General features: G+C 31.4%; 1 protein-coding gene across 2 annotated transcripts in view; it reads right to left on the reverse strand.

Annotated features, from left to right (window-relative positions):
- Positions 1-21,727, reverse strand: part of LOC144844496 (uncharacterized) — a 38,042-nt gene that overhangs the window by 2,232 nt on the left and 14,083 nt on the right. For both annotated transcript variants that reach the window (XM_078701434.1, XM_078701433.1), the window contains exons 4-10: positions 17,026-17,074; positions 7,897-8,049; positions 2,791-2,867; positions 1,775-1,856; positions 1,291-1,374; positions 848-937; positions 405-519 (exon numbers count right to left, since the gene is read on the reverse strand). In XM_078701434.1, coding sequence (XP_078557560.1) covers positions 405-519; positions 848-937; positions 1,291-1,374; positions 1,775-1,856; positions 2,791-2,867; positions 7,897-8,049; positions 17,026-17,074 — 650 coding nt within the window. The remainder of the gene's footprint in view (positions 1-404; positions 520-847; positions 938-1,290; positions 1,375-1,774; positions 1,857-2,790; positions 2,868-7,896; positions 8,050-17,025; positions 17,075-21,727) is intronic.

Genomic DNA, 21,727 nt, shown 5'->3' on the forward strand with positions numbered 1-21,727 from the left:
ATAATTTATTGTGTTTATAAACTAAGTCTAATTTGAGGCTTAGGGAGTGGAGTTGAAAGAGTTATGAGTTACAACCTTGGCACTAGGTCAGGATTGAACCCCGGACCTTTGGATTGGAAGGCAAGCATGTTAACCATCATATCAGCAGCAAAAGTTGCTTTGTTTGTTGACGTTACTGTTTCTACATACATGACAAACAGGTTTTGAAAGATGAGAAGATAAGTGAAGTGTCAGTTAAGAATGAAACTTAATCCAACCAGTTTAACATTTTTAAACGAAATACATAACCAACATTGATTGACAAATAATCAATCATATAAAATAGCACTCCAATACAGCAATATAAATATATCTATAGGAAAAAAATATACAGCTGTAGGAAAAACTACCTAATAATTACTTACTCCGATTTCGGAACCAAACAGAATTTTGGTTTGCTCGGTCTTCCCTTATTTTACGTAGCATTTTGTTTAGCATGCCTAAGATCTGTTCAAAACTTGGTCTCTTCTCAAATTCCATCTACAAATTAAAATCGTATTATTTTTAGTTATAATCACAATGTGATATATTGTTGAAATATTATGGTGTTTGATCCAAATGTTATTGTTCATTCAGATGTTGTTCACTTCCAACCATCACCCCTACGACCTCTAGTTTCCCATCCGACCTCTAGTTTCCCCTCCGAGCTCTAGTTTCCCCTCTGACCTCTAGTTTCTCATCCGACCTCTAGTTTCCCCTCCGACCTTTAGCTTCCCCTTCCCATTGGTGTCTGTGGAAATGGTCACATTGTTGTCATCTCAAGCATATTAAAGCTGAGATTCAAAAGTATGTATAGCGTGTGACTTACATTACAACATGTGAATGCTAATTGAAGAAAATCATGAGGACAATCATCAGAAGATAAACATTTAAACCCTTCCTCATCAACAGCAAAATTCTAAAACAAAAAATGATAACAATTCAAAAGAGAGAGGGAAAGGTTAAACTTAAAAATCAGTGTAAAATTGACAATTGATGAATGGAAATTCTGAAATAAATGTTGCTTTGTCTACACTATCAAACTGACAAAAGAAGTATGATGTGCCCAAATATGGTAGTGATGTGCCCAAATATGGTAGTGATGTGTCCAAATATGGTAGTGATATGACATCATCATGTCCACATATGGGCACATCACATTTTTTGTCACATAAAGATAGAGCTTTAGGTAAATAACAAATTTATAAAGTAAACATTATTTTAAAAACCAATTATTATTAATAGTGTAATAAATTGAATGTGTAATATTACCCCAAGTCTTGGCAACCAGTTAGGATCAGCTTGTATCCTAGCGATAACTTGACAAAGAATAATGCCATAGGAAAAGATGTCAGCCTACAGGAAATGAACACAATAAATATATTTATAACACAGCTCTGTTTCCATCAATATCCTTCAAATAATACAGCATACACAATATCTATTTTGCATTTTGTGAAAAACAATATTGATTTTATTTGAAAATAAAAATTTTTTTTTTTGGTTTTCAATGCAAGAAATTGTTATTTTCACAATAATGAACCTGTAATTGAAACCTATAATTTGAACCTGTCCCATTTTTCTTTCATTTCTTTATTGGAATTCAAAACAATATAACATTAAAAAACAGTACAGGAATGAATTCAGGGAAGCACAAAAAAGTAACCTATGGTCAAACTTATTTCCATTGTGGCCCTTAATGGCTTTAACTAATCGGTCAACTTTTTTTAGATTACTTATTGTGTAATTAACACACCTTTTCGTTGAAGAATTCATTCCGCAAACATTCTGGGGCCATCCAGTATGGAGAACCTGCTATTGATCTCTTTTCATTATGCCTGAAATAAATAAAAATTTATAATAAAATTATTAATTATCAATAATTCTGAAATGTACAAGCTCTCTTGAAGACATGATTACTCTCTCATGTCTTGAAAAGAAATGATGATGGTGGTTTGTGGGGAAATTTCTACTTTTTGAGGTATATCTCACTCTTTGAGGAGAAAGGGCTATTGTCGGTTTCTCCAGGTAAGCTAGGTTCAAAATAGACTTATTAATTATCAATAATTCTGAAATGTTGATATCTTACAAAATTGAATCAAATTGGTTAATCCGGTGATTTATTTATTTAAATATTTGTAGCATTTATCATTTCATTCGTTGACATGTTAAAAGTTTTTAAGAGGATGCTAATTGTCATCGTGTGATATATTATATATAGCAGATAACAAACTAAGTACATTATCCACTTTGCGCTAACACTCATGTGTTGTTGGAATCACTGCAACGTTAATGTTTGAGAAAGGAAATATCTATTTTGCAATGCAAACAATAGACTACAAATCTACAAATAAATATAGACATACAGTACTAACACTGTATATCAATCTCAAACAATATAGCAGAAATAGTTGGACAATGAGGAGAGACAATTTAATAATCAGATGTTTAAGAAGACAACAACAATAACAACAACAACTCGATTTTAACTTGTCACGAATTATATATGATCTTTATGATTGAACATAATTTTTCTGACATTTAATAAAAAGAAATAAATAATTTGTGAATACTGTTCACCATTTTGGTATTCAATTCAGTTCAATTCAATAAACATTTATTTACAAAATCTGAATACATAGGAAAACAAGAAACAGGATAGTACAGAATTATAAAAATTATTACACTAAAGTAATGTAAAATAGTTGAGGTAGTTCAAGAACATATCTATTGATTGGTTTGTAAGCATGTTCAAAGGTTTTCTCAACTTACTGTGGTATTGTGGTTGCCAGTCCAAAATCAGCAACAATTCCCTGCCATCTAGCTCCTTCTTTACGCACCAATATATTCTACAAAAACATAAAAAGGCGAAATATTATTAAAATGACAAGACAACATGAAGCATGCATGTCTTCTACAGACCCAAGGCAGGTACAGTGCACCGCTTACCCATCTCTTTTTCCAATAGTTTACCAAGTTCTTTATCATGTACCATTGCATTGTATAATGTACCTGGGACCAACAACTTAACAACCAAATTAAAGGATGAGGCATTAAGAATAAAGCGTCTTTCCTAAGGCTACAATGACCCAGACCGGTCTCGAACCAATACCAATTCACATGCTAGATTCCTTTACCATTACGCCATATTGCTACAATTATACTTATGCAATTTTGTGACTCGTCTGGTGCCAACAATTCTGTAAAATATCTAGGTTAGGGTTTAGCTGTAGATCCCCTGAGAGTGATACTGTAATGCATTGCTAAACCCACCTATTACATACACCAATGAAATACTTGCGAATTAAAGTCAAAACCTTTTTAAGTAACCAATAAATATTAACATTATGAGTTAAAAACATATATTAAAGCATTGTAATGTAAACTTACATGACCTTGCTGGTCGTTACATTTGAAATGTTTGTACTTGTATGAAATATGTTAATAACTGTACTAGTTCTGGGTCGCCAGTCATAGACATCAGCTATGATAGTATTGTGCAGTTAATTGTGACGATAATAATAAAGATATTAAAACAATGATTATGATAAGGATGATGATGTAATGATGTTATTCCTGTAGATGAAAAACAATGATGAAGATGATAATAATGATAACAAAATAGTGATGATGATTTATATACTGATAAGATTTAATGGCAATGATGATAATAACGATGATGATAATAATGATGATAAAAAAATAGTGATATGATGATCTGATAAAGGTTTAATGACAATGATGAGGGTACTGTAATAACGATTAATTGATAATGATGATTACAGATAATTTGGTTGATATATTTAAAAATTTTAAATATTCTGGTTAATGTCCATTATTAATATTGAATAAAATATTGATGACAATAAAGGTGATAGCTAAAAATAAAACAATAAATAGTGCAGATGACATAAATTCATTAAAAAATATCGATTTTGAAATTAGTGTAAAAACTAGAATATGTTGATTAACAATATTTAGGACATTGAAGCTTGAAGCAAATGTAAACCACAAAATTAAACGTGATATTATTAATTAGAAACGAAGAACGTAATCTCAAAGATGCTTGTTGAATTACATTCTGAAATGAAATATCTACAACAACAAATTCTGAAAGGTATTATTTACTTCAATTTATTAAGAATGTCAACTAGATGCTGCTGTAGGGTTAGTTTAACCAATAGCTTGTAGTCAGCTTTGTAATATTATACTTCATCAGATATCTTTGAATTAATTAAGTAATATAATGTTCTGTTTAATATTATTTGTTTACTGGACACAAATCCCTTAATCCACACTTTAATCCAAACAAAAAAGCTTATTTAAAAGATAATACATTGTGGGTGTTCAATATTACACAAATAATCGCATTTGTTTATGATTACTGAAAATGTTTTGTTTACTAATGCAAAATAAAACTAGATTTAATTCGTCACTATGACGAATTATAGGTTATATGCATTTGATTAAAATAAAGATAATTGATTTGTAAAAGATATATTGATTGATTGATTTTCTCAGAATCTTTAATTATTTATAATATATGCTAAGATCTTGCTAAGGCAAATACAATAGCCGGTATCGCAATCCGATCAAAGATCCCTCTGCGTATAATGTCATAAACCATATTTGTTACATAATAATAAAGACATAAGTTTCTTTTTATCTAAATTTCATTATAAATCATGTGTATAATCTATACACTAAGAAATAAAATTGAACAAACAATACAAATAATTAAAAAAAATCTTATTTCGTTTCGTTACCCAAGGTGAGGCTCGATCTCGGTACCTTGAATGCCATAAACACGAGCACAGACCACCGAGCCATACACAACTTACTAAAACATGTAGAAAGATTCCTCCGTGTATTTACTATTCAGTAGCCACTTTGGTGCAGATAGATTATTACATACCGCAATGAATTATAATTTATTACTATGATGACATCTTTAAAAATTAAAAAAAATGATGCACTGTCAAACTATATACTTTTAACTTTAATATATGAACTTCTTAAGAAAGAAAGTTAATGTTAAGTTTGTTATTTCGGCCTAAGAAATTGTCAAAATTTGTTTGATTGTCAAAATTAATTTTTTTTAATTCAATATGCAATTAATGATGACTTAATCAACTTTTGTTCTCTTAATTTGATAATAAATCATACATATGATACATACACTTCAAGAAAATGAAATAAAAAATAGGTGTTCCCCAGCATTCTGACGATATATATTAATTTTAAAATTTAGCATATTTTCACTATTTTGTTAACTTATACGTGCGTAGCCTGTCACTTTTGACGTGCTCGTATAACGCAATTTCGAGTTGAAAAGTGAATCAAATATGATGATATTATTAAAGAAAGGTTGTAAAACAGAAATCGGGAAAAAATAGTGCGCATTAACGTTTAACGCGCAGTGCGCGTGCAAAATTCTGCGCACTCGTGGCAATTTTTTAAACGCTTAAAATTGCCTGAAACGTACTCTAATTTAATCGAAAATAAATTTTGACAATTTTAAAACTTTTAAGCGCGCGTACGCATGCGTTATATGCGCTACGCACGTAATTATATTGCCATATGATGAAATATGACCTGAAATTTATGAGTACCAAATTTTGTTTAAAAGTGATTCATGCTTGTGAAGATATGATTACAAACGTGATTTCATTAAATTGCGCGTAGACCGCGTAATTTATGATTGCGCACCGTGAAAACATGACCACATCGATTCCTGGCCATAAGGAATATACTCTGAAAAATTGACTTAGCTAGATGAAACTGATGCCAAGATAATTCACGGACAAAATAGTGCTAAGGAAAGAATAAATAAATAAATAAATAAATAAATAAATAAAGATCCTGACAGAATCAAGAGGTTATATGCATATCATGCATATAACCTAATAAACCTAATGAATTTAAGGAAGACGAAGCGAGTAAACAAATATCACAAACACACCATTATAAATAAACAATCGTAAATTGAAATAAGAAAGATCTAATTTTCGTTACTATTATTTTTTGTGCGTGTAAAGACAAGGATGCCTAATAAAGAAGCTTCAACATGTATATGAGTGAAGTTGTGGTTTGGTGGTTATGATGCTCGGCTACCAATCCAATGGTCATGGGTTCAAGTTCTGTCATATTTTAGGATATTTCCTAATGACAAATTACAACTCCACTCCCAAAGACTTGTAATAAGACTTTGTTTATGTAGAGCATCTTGTGTATGTTTGTCTTGTGAACGCGATTGCCACCTTTAAGAAGGGTAGTGAATGAATCCTTGGCACTTTGCCTAAATATATATAGTGTATAATAAATATATTTATATAATATATATACACAGTGTATAAAAATGTACTGTATACACCTTTTCCTGCCACATCTGTTACCTCAACGTTCAATCCAATCCACACTGAGCTGCAAGATACCTGTGTATATCCGCAATCAGATAAAAATAGTTTCAATTTTCCTTGAACTGGGATGGCATGATTAAGGTTAGCACTTGTTGACAAATGAAGACGTCAAATTAATTGTTCATTGTTAGAACTTCCGTTGAATTTATTTTGGTAAAATTATAAAATCAACAAATATTTTTTAATAAAAACTTCTAAGATTAAGAATGCAACTGAATGATATGTAACTAATTTTATTTTTTTCTTTTTTATTCCAAAGACCTCTAGCTTTTGTGGATCAGAGTTTGTGAAAATGATAAAAAAAATTATTATTTAATACCTGGGCAATAATGTTCCTAATATTAATAAATAACTACAATAATTTATTTTCTAGTGTATGTAGAGTAGTTCATCCAGTAATGGCAAAATAATATTCAGTTTTACTGTCTAAAAATAGTTTACATCTGTACATACCAAAGTATTAACTATCTCATACATTCCAGACCTATAATGTTTGATGCCTAAAGGGCAAATAATGTTTATTAAATTCATTATAAAACATTATAAAGCAAATCTTCAGAAGCTGTAACAGTATCCATAGCAACAAGTACATACCATAGAAAATAGCTACACTTGCATGGCAACTATAACAGGTTTTTCTTTTATCAAACAATTTTTTTTAGTCTGAGAAACTGTTGACAAGTTGATTCTCATAGAAATGTTTTGAAATGTATACTTCAAAATATTATAAAAAAGAATATGAAACAGTAAAGTGTCATGAAGATGCCATAAACAAGATAAAAACTAAATATACCACCTGCTAAAAATGTAAATAAAATATGATTTATTATTTGAAAATGGTATTATTCAATTTAGAGATCATACGTCAGATAACATTTGTCTACTGAACTGATTAAACTAAAGGAGACAAAGTTGTTCTGTTCATGAACGTGTCAATTTGTTAAAGAAATACATTTAAAGAAAGCTTTTTTTCAGTTGCTAAAGTACTTGGGTATTTATTGATGTACCCCTTTCTCTACATAATTCTTGATTCACCTCATTTTTTCATAAATTCAATTTTCTTTAAAAATGTAATTATATAGACTGTTTTGAAAAATGAAAAAGGATGAAACCTGGTATTTGCAGTCTATTTTAAAGTGAATTAAGAATATGTAAATGATTTATAAGTATGCAAGTGCAGTGAATTAAGAATATGCAAATGAATTAAAAATATGCAAATGATTTATAAGTATGTCAAATGAATTAATAAAATTCAAATGATTTATAAGTATGTAAATGAATTAATAATATGGAAATGATTTATACAATATGTAAATGCCTTCCCATAGCAGTTAGGTCCAGATTAATGTAACCTTTTGTAACATTCATGCCAGTAGTGAAATCTTGTGACAAATGTATGCAAATAATGTGTGCCATTTTTTAATATATGCAAATAGATTCAAAATAATATGTAAATTACCATAGCTGTTAGGTCTCGATGAATGTAGCCTTTTGTATGTACATAGTTCATGCCATCAGCTACATCTCGTGATAGACTTATTCGTAACTCCCACGATAACGTGATAACATTCTCATCTAATAAAATATGTTGAAGATCTCCTCCATTCATGTACTGCAAGAAAGAAGTTTAAGTTTAATAATTAAAGTTTTTGTAAAATAATAGATCATAACATTTAATTTAAGAAAAATGAACTCACTTAATCACCTTGATCAACTTATTGACAATGTAACAGCATGGTTTTTGATGGTAATTAAATTATTTAAAGACATGTAGAAAAAGAGAGATGAAATGGAGATAGAAAAAAAAAATGTTGACCAAAATTACTAATTAGTGATTAAAATACAAACTACTGTACTACAGTACCAGTACATTAAGCAAGGACTTAGATTAGTATTCTGAGACCTTGTTATAATGACCTTTCAGTTGGACATTCACAAGCATCATTACATCATTCTATAAATAAATCTATTTTCTCATTAGGAAGTTTACAGCATGTAGATAAAAAAGAGATTTTATTACAGACAAATACTCCCTCTGTCTATCTACTATTGCATAAATCTCTGTCTACACTATCAAACTAGTTTCACAAAAAAGTGTGATGTGCCCAAATATGGTAGTGATATGCCCAAATATGGTAGTGATATGACATGTCCATATATGGGCACATCACATTTTATTGTCACATAAAGTTTGCTAGTGTAGACAGTGCTTAACAATATGCTTTAAAATTGAGGAAAACATTGTGAACTGAAAATCCCAGAAAAAAATCCCTATAAAAACCAAAACAAACCAGTAAATACCAGCTCACAGGAAAGCATCATGAATAGAATGATAAATTATTTCCCGCTTGCTGACACATTGGCCTTGAAAACTATCTAAAAATACTATACAAATTGGCCAGCGATTTGTGAAATATACGGATGTCCATCAGGCAGATTTTGGAGTTAATTTTAGCAGGATTAAACTTGAGAAATATGGTAGATGTGGGTAATCTATTGATGTCCATCAGGCAGATAGCTGCTATTTTAGAGTTAATTTTAGCAGGATTAAACTTGAGAAATATGGTAGATGTGGGTAATCTAGATCAATCAGTTTTAATACCCTGATTAGAATCACTGACGTAATGAAGGAATTAACACCAATATTAGTGTTTTTCTAGAAAAATAAACTTGGAATCATTTACTGGATAATATTTACTTGCAAAAAGCTGCTAGACATGTTGCTTGGTTTGATTTCACAGTCTAAATCTACATTCTGCAAAAGGGGCCAACATCTTGCCATATTCACTAGACATGATTCAGTAACCTTTTGTATAGGATATTGTGTCCTGATTGGTTAAAATCTCACTATATAACATTATTACAGTATATACTATACACTAATTTATTTGACAAATCAGGGAAAGTTAGACCACCACGATAATTTACATTTTAGATTATTTGTTGCAAAAACAATTCATATTTTTAATTTGAAATCTAAAAGAACTTTTAAAAATGTTTATCTTATAGAATTTTGATTATACATCTTCTTATACAGTATTACAAATAAAGTTTACCTTTGTCTATAGTTTATAACTAACCTGCTCTACATAGCCTATAAAAAGTGCTATAAAAAGTGTACAAAGTTCAAACACAAACCCATACATTTGTGTTTGTATGCGTCCCTCAACAACCAAATATGGAAAGGGAAGTGGATCCCCATTATTGCTCGTTCTGCAAATTTGTTCAACACTGTGCAACACCCAACGTTTACACAAATACAGATGTACTTTTAGATAATGATTATTAGATAGTAGTCAATACACTGTAGTTCTCTCAGAGTAAATAATGAATAATACCAATGGGTCTGTTTCTGCTGAAAAAATCAAAATAATCGATTTTTTCCAGTCACCGCAAACCACAAAAATAATCGCGTTGCAATTGAAAATTGCTACGACTTTAATCGGTTATTCAGATAATCGGTTTTTAAAATCACGTCATCATTCCCCCACAGCGCATTCAAGTTATGAAAGGCCGATGAGAAGTTGGTTTGTTTACATCCTATCGCTGCCTAAAACTCTCACATGTAGGATTAAAAATTACTTTTACGTAAAGCTATATTATTTGTAAAATAAACATCTAGGCCTACTACCGTACCACATACAACAGAATAATGATGTTTTATTAATAAAGACACGTCGGCGAGAAAAGTTCGTTTCGCCGTTCGTTCGTTGGTTCTACCTTCGGCCTGCTAGGCCTATTAGTACTATAGGCTATATATTTCTACCGAAACAGACAACAGGCCTAAAAAAGGACGTGTAAAACATCGTTAGCCTGGACTGGTGGGATGTAACGGTGTACTTGTAACACAGAATCCTGGAGTCTCTCGGTATAATTCTCCCCCACAAAATAATAAAAATCAAATGTTTAACATTTGATTGTTATTCGGTCTACATCGCGATCGTTGTTTTGCTGATCGTCGTCGATATCGCGCAAATAAACAGCATGCTTTGTGACGTGAATGAGTTTGCCATACTCTAGAGGTCAAAGTGGGGTCAATAATCGCTATTTGTGTTGCAGCTCAAAACTGCTCCGCAATAATCGGTTAAAACAAGAAATAATCGATTAAAACACGCAATGGATTGAGTGTTTTTAATCGGTTATTTTTAATCGGTTATTTTATTTTGCGCCGTTTCTGCTGCCCAAAAATAATCGATTAAAAAAATAAACGGTTAATAATCGATTATTTCTGCTCAGCAGAAACAGGCCCAATGATATGGGGATTACAATCTCCAGTAAAGCTACGAGATTTTGGGCAATCTGCAAAAAGGGCTTTTCACACCTGTCTAGACTCACTGTACATGCAATCTGACAAGCAAACTGGAGCTGGACCGAAGCAGGGTGTGTGAAAAGCGCATTACTCTATCTTGGTCGCAAATTAGAAGAAATACATTAGAAACTATATTGGAGACAAATTTAATATATGGATTTAAATTTATAAAAAAATCAATTATTACTACTGATGTCTCACTAATCACATCCCCAATCTCCTTGTACATCAAAGGTCTGAGCCCTATTTGATCATCAGGCATACTTCTTGTGTTTTGTTTCCAAATTTAGTTTAATTCGTCATTACCAGGTGATCAACAAACCTATTAATGATGTCCTTAATTACTATGGAGGTGATTGTCTGCTGGTAGTTGATTCACACTTAAAATAATATGAATAAATGAAATCATAATACATGACTCATCATACTTAACTTTTGATTGTTCAGTTGGGCTAAAATGTAAAACAAATGTCTGAATATTAAGAGAAATTGCTAATCAAACTTCTAAAATTAATTTAGTATTAATCATAACAGTTTGGAGGTCTATTTCCTTCAATTTTTAGTGACGATGTCATCATGGTTAACAAGTTCTTTCTATTGTATATTTTCATATTAAAAGTTTGAATGGTAGCAGAATTAATGGTTGATATGTAGAATTTGGAAAAAATTTATGTGAAGGTACAATTGAACAATTTAGTGGAAAAAAGTACCATGATTTGACATTTGTTAACATCATGTCACATTGAGTTTGTTCCTAACTAACATCTTGTTTTTCTACACAGAGGCTTTAAATACAATAAAATATCAGCCTTTACTAGTCATTGAAAGTTGAATACCAACACTTTGTTAATGTTATTGTCTTTAATATTAATTTATACTGCCTAACAGAAATTCTCTCTTTGTGATTTTTACCAGTTTACCAAGGATAAATTTAAATAATAAATAGTAGTAAAACTAAGGGATTTACATATATTGGTGTCCTGTATCATTTAACAACTGAATATTCTATTTGTCAAGGACCGAGTACAGTAACTCTGATTTAAAATATAGTATTGTAAGATAACAAGTTTGTAAAATGCATGTTGTCACATTTATATATTAAAAAATATTCTCTCATCCGTTCAAAAAAGTGAAAAGGGTGTTTTCTCTCTCCATCCCACCGTCTGCTCATACTACTGTTATTTTCTAAAGTATATCATTAGTGCAATTAGGACGAACTAAAGTACTCCGCCTCTGACACCAGATCAAAATATATGTTGATTTTAGGTAGTATGGCAAGTAAGCAAGTAAGTAAGTATTAAGGGTGAACATTGTATGATTTCCTATTTGTAAAGTATCATAATATCTATGATTTGTTGACTTTTTTTAACACATTAATCATCTGAAATATGCAATTTAAAAATATAAATACAATTTTATGCATGAACGGATTCTACTGTAATTTCAAACATCTCAATGAACTTATAATTTAAAAGTTAACCCTAATGATAAAATATGTAATTAAAGAATAGATAAAAGTATTATAATAATACTAATGCATAGTTCATCATATTATACAAAGTCTCTTTTTAAATTAGAAAAATGAAAACTCATAATACTACTGTACATATGGAGAAAATACACAAACCAAGAGTCTGTGGTGTAATCCGGCAAATACATTAAAAAAAAATGTTTTTAGCAATTTCTTAATACAATGAAAATGTGGTCAAATGATAAATGTAAGTGTACAGTAACTGGTAAATCAATGTCAAGAGGTCGTTAGAATGATAGATATAGAATCTTAAGAACTCTTAATAAGAGAATGAAGAGTGTCCAGGTGCCTTGTCCAGGGGCTCACAATCATCCCATGTCATCCCCATACCAATCATAGCAATATATAGCCTACATAAGGACCTACTTCCGCTATTACATCCTGCTAGCAAATAAACTTGGACAACTGCCAACAAAGCTTATAAATATCAAACAAAATTTGCTTCACTATATTATTCTAATGTATAGATTAGTAGTACTGTAGTATAGTAGTCAAAAGGCAGAAGAGCCTGAATGACCATTAAATCACTCATTTTCCAATGCATGCACCAAGAAAGTAGTTTGCAACTAGCGATGACAAACAATAAATTTTATCAGCTTCAGTACAGTATGTTATTTAATCAATCAAGAGAAGTCATATAAACTTTGTCCTCTTTTTCTCCTCCTATGACCCGACCCGATACTTGTGTATAGGGTACCTATTTATCAGGTTGCAGATTCATCACCAATTCATTATCTGGGCTAAGATGGTGCTGGCCCATTGGACAGATAACAACTAGTAGGTCTAACCTTCTACAACAGAATGGAAACAGCTTAACACCCGCCCCCAAGATTCTATTTCCATCCAGGGTTTACCTTCTATATCCCCGCCATAAGAAATTCTTAACCTCCTTGTAGCAGTGTTGTTTTTTGGCATACACCCATAAACTTAGCTGGCGCCTAAACTCTTTAGTTGGCACCTATACTAGATATCAATTTGTAGTTAAATTCATGGCCACATTTTCTAGGGACCAACAGCAGGAAATGACAAGCAAAACAATCGATACTGATAATGTTTCATATTGGTTATAATATTATGTGAACGGAATAAAAAATCAAGTACAAGTTTAATCAAATGTATGTTTAAGTAATATGTAATGAATGTTTATGAGTTGGATGGGAGAATATTTTCATGAGTTGAAAAACTGTTCTAAATGAGGTGGAGCCAAATTAAATAGGACAGTCAACCAGGACCTACAGTAGGCTTACATTTTTATGGGCCTATAGGTACTGTTGGCTTACACTTTTTATGGGCCTACAGTAGAGGTACTGTAGGATTTTTGGTGACGATACTGCTATCACTGGTCAACAACGTAGGCCTACACTTTTAGATTGATTAAAACTATTATGAAATTTATCTTCAACTTCTGGCCTACTGTTTGAAAAAAAAACTTGTATTATCACAATTAATTAATCACCATAATAATTATTCAATTTTCCCGTTCAGTAAAACTAATACTGAAAAACATGCAATAATTAAATGGCAAAGATACACTTGAGTGTGTTATGTAATAATATTAATTGTTGTCCAAGGTTTGTTCAAGTACAACGTCCAAGGTAAGCAGATCATCTAACATTTTGCAGAAGTTTTCAGGGTGATATTAAATATTGTTTCAATTGATGTCATAGCACAACTCTGAAATTGCTCTGTCTACACTATCAAAGTAAATATGGTAGTGATGTGCCCAGATATGACATCATCATGTCCATATATGGGCACATCACATTTTTGATAGTGTGGACAGAGTTTTAATAGTATAGATTGTTTACATATTTACGTTACCTCAGAATTATTCCTGGTAGTTTTTTTTAACCCCCAGGAAAGTTTCTAACTTTCTGTTGTAAAATGCAAAAATAATTCACATCATTTAAACACCTTCTTTACTGTAGGCCTATGGTATTTTAAATTGAAATCACAGGCCTCTTACTTGGACTATGAACAGCCAAACTTGATTAACAAACTTCTCTGCTAAACTCATTTTCAGAAAAAAGTGTTACAAAGTCAAAACAACATGTGTTTTATTCAAATATTTTAACATGTTTTTATGTTAATCTCAGAATTGTAGTATCCAGATGATTTTAGTACATTTTCAACTCAACATTTTTAGAATCAATTTACTTTCCATAAAGCCTACTAGGCCTATATTGTCAGCAGAGCTAAGTGAGCTTAAAATAGGACATTGATGTACTTATTGCATTTACATTTAGATCGACAGTAAAACCCCTCAAGTGCTGAATGAGAAAGGAAGTGTATCTAAAATGAACAAACATGATCACATCTAGGACATCATCATAATCTTTCAAACATTGATGAGTGCATTTTACTTTAGATATTGGCAGCCTTCTCTAGTGCTTTACTATCTGGAATATTTCATCAGTAGGCACTTATATGCATCACTTTTTAAAATTGTCTAGTGCTCTTAAATTTATTTGAAAAAAAAAATGTATTTGAAAAAAAAAATTAATGGGAAACTAGACATGAAACTCGTCACTTTGACGAGTTAGTTATCCGCACCACGACAAACGCCACGTGCACGTCATACGTTGGAATATTGCACACAGATAAAGATTATGGCATTATGACAAGAACTGAAGAATATGACATGCTGTTAGTGCTGAATTTTGTGTCATATAGTATATACATGCAAACAGTATAAGCTGTATACATATTACATACAGTGTAGAATAGGTGAAATTACGGGACCCGCCATTTATTCCAATTTTTAACATGGCGACGGTATCAAAATGAAACACTTAGATAGCAATTTCAGAAGGAAATTATCTCAGGAACAACATATTAACGTGTAGAAGAAATTTGAATACGTAAAATATAGATGCGCACCCTTTTAAATGTGATGAACTATTACGCAAAATATGAAAATACGACTTTTTTTATTCAACTGGCCATATGATGACGTCACAACATCCGATTGGCAAAATGTTTACATGAATTCGTATCTACAATCCAATAGCTTCCAGAAAACGTTTTAATCGTGATTATCACATTTTATTCTTACGAGCTATTACAGATTAAAATTTACTGTAAAGATGAAATTAATGACCCACGTAATTAAAATTTTTAGGCATGATGACGTCATAAAAATTAAAATATTTTTATCTCATGCTAAAGAAAGTTGATTGACCTACACAATATATAAATGTAGGAGAAAAAGGAATACAGATAAGCGCGATGCGCTCCATTGAATGTGATGAGCAATAACGAAAGAGACAAAAATCCTATATTTTACATTCGTGTGGCCATACGATGACGTCACAATGTTTTTTTAGCCTTATTGATGCATGATCCGATATCTACAACTCATCAACTTCTAGATTTTGTAATAAAAATAAACGGTTAACGGTTTACTTTAGAAACTATGACTGTTTAAAAAAAGACATAATTTTGACGATTTTTTAAGCTTTTTCATAAAAAACGCGCACGAATTGTCTAATTCAACGTGTTCGTATGGCGTTATTTAAACTGGAAAAGGTCTAAATTGTTTTCAAAATCACTGGGAAAGGCTTGAAAAATATAATTCAAGAGAAAAAAATATGTTTTTAACGCTATGTGCGCACCGCGCGCATAAAAAATTGCGCGCCCGTGGGAATTTTTGACATGCTCAAAATGACAAGAAACGCGTAAAAAGTTGATTAGAAATTAATTTTGCGCATTTTGAAATTTTAAATGCGCGTGCGCGCGTAACTTCTTGTCAAACATGCCATTTTTAATCCGTAGAAAGTTTGCCCCTGATATGACTTAAATTTTGTCAAAGTGTCAATACTAAATGACTTTTGGTTTTTAATCTATGATCAATCATTGAAATTCATAAAATTGCGCATAAGTCACGTTGCGCAACTATGACGTCATTCAAAAATAGGAGGTGCACAACTTCACGTAAATGCCCATATGTTGTCAAAGTTATGAAATGTTATGTTTACACATTTTAGAGGAACACGACTCACAAAAAGGAAGGAAGGAAAGAAGAATAATACAGAAAAAAAATATTGATCTCATACAATTACAAGGAGTTATCCGCTTGGTATACCAAGCGGATAACTAAAAATGTTTTGGGTTTTTCCATTCCTAAATCTCGCTCTATCTTGCATGCATTCTACTTTTTGTTATCAATCATTTAATTATATTAATGAACAACTTTTGGTTTAATTTGTCATGGCTCATAAATTATAGCATACGAGTTGTGAATTTCTTCACTAACTTTTTACAATCATTTACATGTACTTCTACATTATCATTCGAAAAAATACAAGTTATAAAAACAGTAAAATTATGTTATGGGCCTCAATGGCCTCATAACCACCAGGATTCTTGGGTCATAGGTCGTGAGCCAAGACCTATGTCTGCATTTTGTTATGGTTGCTAGGTAACATTGTATTGGAAGCCCACATGATGAAGCAGAAATGTTTTATATTCAACAATATCTTTATTTTTTTTTGTTTTTTTGTATGTTTCTGGTATTATAAAGATCAATTTATGTTCAAAATATTGAAAACTGAAAATAAATGTATTATGAATGAGATCAGACCTATGGAGTTGTACCAATGTAATTATCAGAGGGAGTAATGAATCAGGGTTGTTTCGTTTGGGAGGGGGACATTTTGTCACAATTGAAACTAGTAGCAATGTCAAACTTGACATGTACAGTATGCATGGACAGTTTGTCATAAATCTAGTAAATTTAGATTACTAACCTCAGTTAACGCATGTAGTTGTCCATTGTGTACACACACTCCTTTGAATCTATAAATAAGAACATTTTATTTAAGCATAAATAACAATGTAGTATAAAAATGATAACAATCAGCCAAAGAAAAGAAGAAATTCCAGAAGCGCAATATGAAAAAAATGCTCATTTCTACAGTATAATACAAAATGGTATAAAAATAAATAACAAACTTAAGCTCTGTCTTACTATCAAACTAGTTTGACAAAAAATGATGTGTGATATGCCCAAATATGGTAGTGATATGCCTAAATATGATAGTGATATGACATCATCATGTCCATACATAGGCACATCACATGATTTTTTTGTCACATAAAGTTTGATATTGTAGACAGAGCTTTAAACTCATTCACCATAGTACATTGAAAGCATGTCATAGTAGAAATTTAAATAAATATTTAACAGTACTATTCAAACTGTATACTTTTTGTTGGTACAGTAAATGCAGATGCATTCTATAATAACTGTGTTAAATGGGTCAAAGGTTAACCTATAAATAGTTTTTTATCTACTACTATTCACATTTTCAAGGTCATTTATTACTTTCAATTTAATGATGAAATGAAATAATGAAATTTGCAAATTTTGGCTTATTTACATAGTTGTAAATTTATATATAGCTGGAAGTCATGAAACATGAATAAGGTTTGTTATTCAACATGTTTCGTAAAGCTGCATATATTAATTAATACATTAGGGCAACTTGTAAACATGAATGAAGCAAATTTATCTTTGGATTGTAATGCATTCTGTGTGAATGCAATTAATGTTTGGTCATAGCAAAAAAGTAAGGACCTGTTGAGATTTTAGAATTTAAACGTCATGTAAATGGTTGCGTTCGGCATTTAAATTGTTTCCCTGGGTATAAATTTTGCGATAAACAACTGCTTAAAAAACTGAACAAATTTGGTAGATTTTTCAATTACACCTTAAACCGCAAGCTGATTAATCACGCCTATGCCTAGCCATCACACATGGGATAACAGGGATACCATCATTCAGTACAAATTTGACTGGGGTCACTCAAGAATGAAATATGACCTTGCTGGGTAAACGGTTTGTCTGATTAGTCTCAAGAGTAATTATTTAGGTTACACGTACAATTGGGTTTATGTCCGAAGTTCAAACCCAAAATTTTAATTTTGTTGCATATTGTTGCAAAGATAGTAAAAGGGCAAATGTTTTGGCTTGGCATTTAAACTATGATCATTATAAACATCACATGGTTCCACATGACATGAAAGTGACCACATATTTACATTCTTGTGTAAATTAATTTGAACATGACATATTTCCTTGTGTAAATGCTGCTTAACATGTTCCAAGTTGTCCAATCATCTTCTTGTTATACTATGTACTTTAGACCCAATCAAGACTTTCAGTAAATCCATATTCTTGGTTCTTTTGTGTTTGGAAATTAGTACAGAACACTTAAGCTCTGTCTACACTATCAAACTTTATCTGACAAAAAAATGTGATGTGCTCATATTGACATCATGATGATGTCATATCACTACAATATTTAAGCATAAATATTATCACTACCATATTTGGGCACATCACACTTTTTTTTGTCAAACTAGTTTGATATTGTAGACAGAGCTTTACACTTATTAGTTATCCGCTTGGTATACCAAGCGGATAACTCCTTGTAATTGTATGAGATCAATATTTTTTTTCTGTATTATTAGTTATCCGCATTTAGCGGATAACTCCTTGTAACTGTCCTGTTTCATCATCATTTTTGTGCAGAGCGTATCTCTAAAACGTGTTAACATAACATTTCATAACTTTGTCAACATGTGAGCGTTTACGTGAAGTTGTGCACCTGCTATTGTGAATGACGTCAGAGTTGCGCAACATGACTTACGCGCGTTTTTACGAATTTCGCGTATTTAACGTAGATCAAAAACCATATAACAATTTAAATTGAAACTTAACAAAAGTTTAAGTTATATCTTGCGGTAACTGACTGTAAAAAAAAATGGCATGTTTCACACGAAGTTACGCGCGCACGCGCGTTTAAAATTTTATAATGCGAAAAATTAATTTCTAATCAACTTTCTGCGCGTTTCATGTCATTTTGAGCATGTAAAAAATTCCCACATGCGCGCATTTTTTTACGCGCGCGGTGCGCACGTAGCGTTGAAAACAATTTTTTTCACGTGATTTATGTCTTTCCAGCCTTTTCTAGTAATTTTACCAATTTTTGAACAATTTCGACTTAAAATTACGTCATACGGGCACGTTGAATTGGATAACTTACGTGTGTTTTTGATGAAAAAGTTACAAAAATCGTCAAAATTTGTCAAAATTATGCCTTTTTTAAAACAGTCGTAGTTCCTAAACTAAACGGTTAAAGTTATTTATATTGCATATTCTGGAAGGTGATGAGTTTTAGATATCGGATCATGCATTAATATGGCTAACCGGACATTGTGATGTCATCGTATGGCCACCCAAATATAAAATATAGGATTTTGTATCTTTCGTCACAGCGCATCACATTTAATAGAGCGCATCTCCACTTGCCCGTTTTCCATTTTCACCCCGATTTTTATTTTTTCTAGGTCAATGAACTATCTATCGCATGGGTTAAAAATAATTTAATTTTTATGACGTCATCATGTCTAAAAATGTAAATAACATGGGTCACTTATTTTCATCTTTATAGTAAATTTCAATCTGTTATAGCTCATCAGAATAAAAAGTAATAATCATTATTAAAATGTTTTCTGGAAACTATTGGATTGTAGATACGAATTCATGTGAACATTTTGCCAATCAGATGTTGTGACGTCATCATATGGCCAGTTGAATATAAAAAGTCGTATTTTCATATTTTACGTCATAGTTCATTACATTTAAAAGAGCGCGCATTAATATTTCACCTATTCAAATTTCTTCTACACGCTAATATGTTGTTGCTGAGATAATTTCCTTCCAAAATTGCTACCTTCACGTTTCATTTTAAAACCATCAACATGTTAAAAATTGCAATAAATAGCGGGTCCCGTAATTTCCCCTATTCTACACTGTATGTGATATGTATACAGATTACACTGTGTATACTATATATGAATCAAAATAATAGAATTCAGCAATAACAACATATCATAGTCTTCAGTTCAGGTCATAATGCCATAATCTTTTTCCGTGTGCAATATTCCAACGTATGGCGTGCATGTGGCGTTTGTCGTGCGGATAACTAACTCGTCAAAGTGACGAGTTTCATGTCTAGTTAGTTATCCGCTTAGTAGCGGATAACTCCTTGTAATCGTCCTGTTACTTTTTTTTTTTTTTTTTTTTTTTCTTATTTCTTTCTCCCTCATTTTTGTGTCTCACGTATCTCAAAAACTTGTAAACATAACATTTCATAACTTTGTCAACATATGGGCATTTACGTGAAGTTGTGCACCTCCTATTTTTGAATGACGTCATAGTTGCGCAACGTGACTTACGCGCAATTTTATGAATTTCAATGATTGATCATAGATTAAAAACCAAAAGTCATTTAGTATTGACACTTTGACAAAATTTAAGTCATATCAGGGGCAAACTTTCTACGGATTAAAAATGGCATGTTTCACAAGAAGTTACGCGCGCACGCGCATTTAAAATTTCAAAATGCGCAAAATTAATTTCTAATCAACTTTTTATGCGTTTCTTGTCATTTTGAGCATGTCAAAAATTCCCACGGGCGCGCAATTTTTTACGCACGCGGTGCGCTCGTAGCGTTAAAAACATATTTTTTTCTCTTGAATTATATTTTTCAAGCCTTTACTAGTAATTTTGAAAACAATTTAGACCTTTTCCAGTTTAAATAACGCCATACTAACACGTTGAATTAGACAATTTGTGCGCATTTTTTATGAAAAAGCTTAAAAAATCGTCAAAATTATGTCTCTTTTTAAACAGTCATAGTTTCTAAAGTAAACCGTGAACCGTTTATTTTTATTACAAAATCTAGAAGTTGATGAGTTGTAGATATCGGATCATGCATCGATAAGGCTAAAAAAACATTGTGACGTCATCGTATGGCCACACGAATGTAAAATATAGGATTTTTGTCTCTTTCGTTATTGCTCATCACATTCAATGGAGCGCATCACGCTTATCTGTATTCCTTTTTCTCCTACATTTATATATTGTGTAGGTCAATCAACTTTCTTTAGCATGAGATAAAAATATTTTAATTTTTATGACGTCATCATGCCTAAAAATTTTACTTACGTGGGTCATTAATTTTATCTTTACAGTAAATTTTAATCTGTAATAGCTCGTAAGAATAAAATGTGATAATCACGATTAAAACGTTTTCTGGAAGCTATTGGATTGTAGATACGAATTCATGTAAACATTTTGCCAATCGGATGTTGTGACGTCATCATATGGCCAGTTGAATAAAAAAAGTCGTATTTTCATATTTTGCGTAATAGTTCATCACATTTAAAAGGGTGCGCATCTATATTTTACGTATTCAAATTTCTTCTACACGTTAATATGTTGTTCCTGAGATAATTTTCTTCTGAAATTGCTATCTAAGTGTTTCATTTTGATACCGTCACCATGTTAAAAATTTGAATAAATGGCGGGTCCCGTAATTTCACCTATTCTACACTGTATGTAATATGTATACAGATTATACTGTTTGCATGTATATACTA

The sequence above is a fragment of the Antedon bifida genome, chromosome 6 (assembly GCF_963402885.1).
Source record: "Antedon bifida chromosome 6, ecAntBifi1.1, whole genome shotgun sequence".
Classification (NCBI taxonomy): domain Eukaryota; kingdom Metazoa; phylum Echinodermata; class Crinoidea; order Comatulida; family Antedonidae; genus Antedon; species Antedon bifida.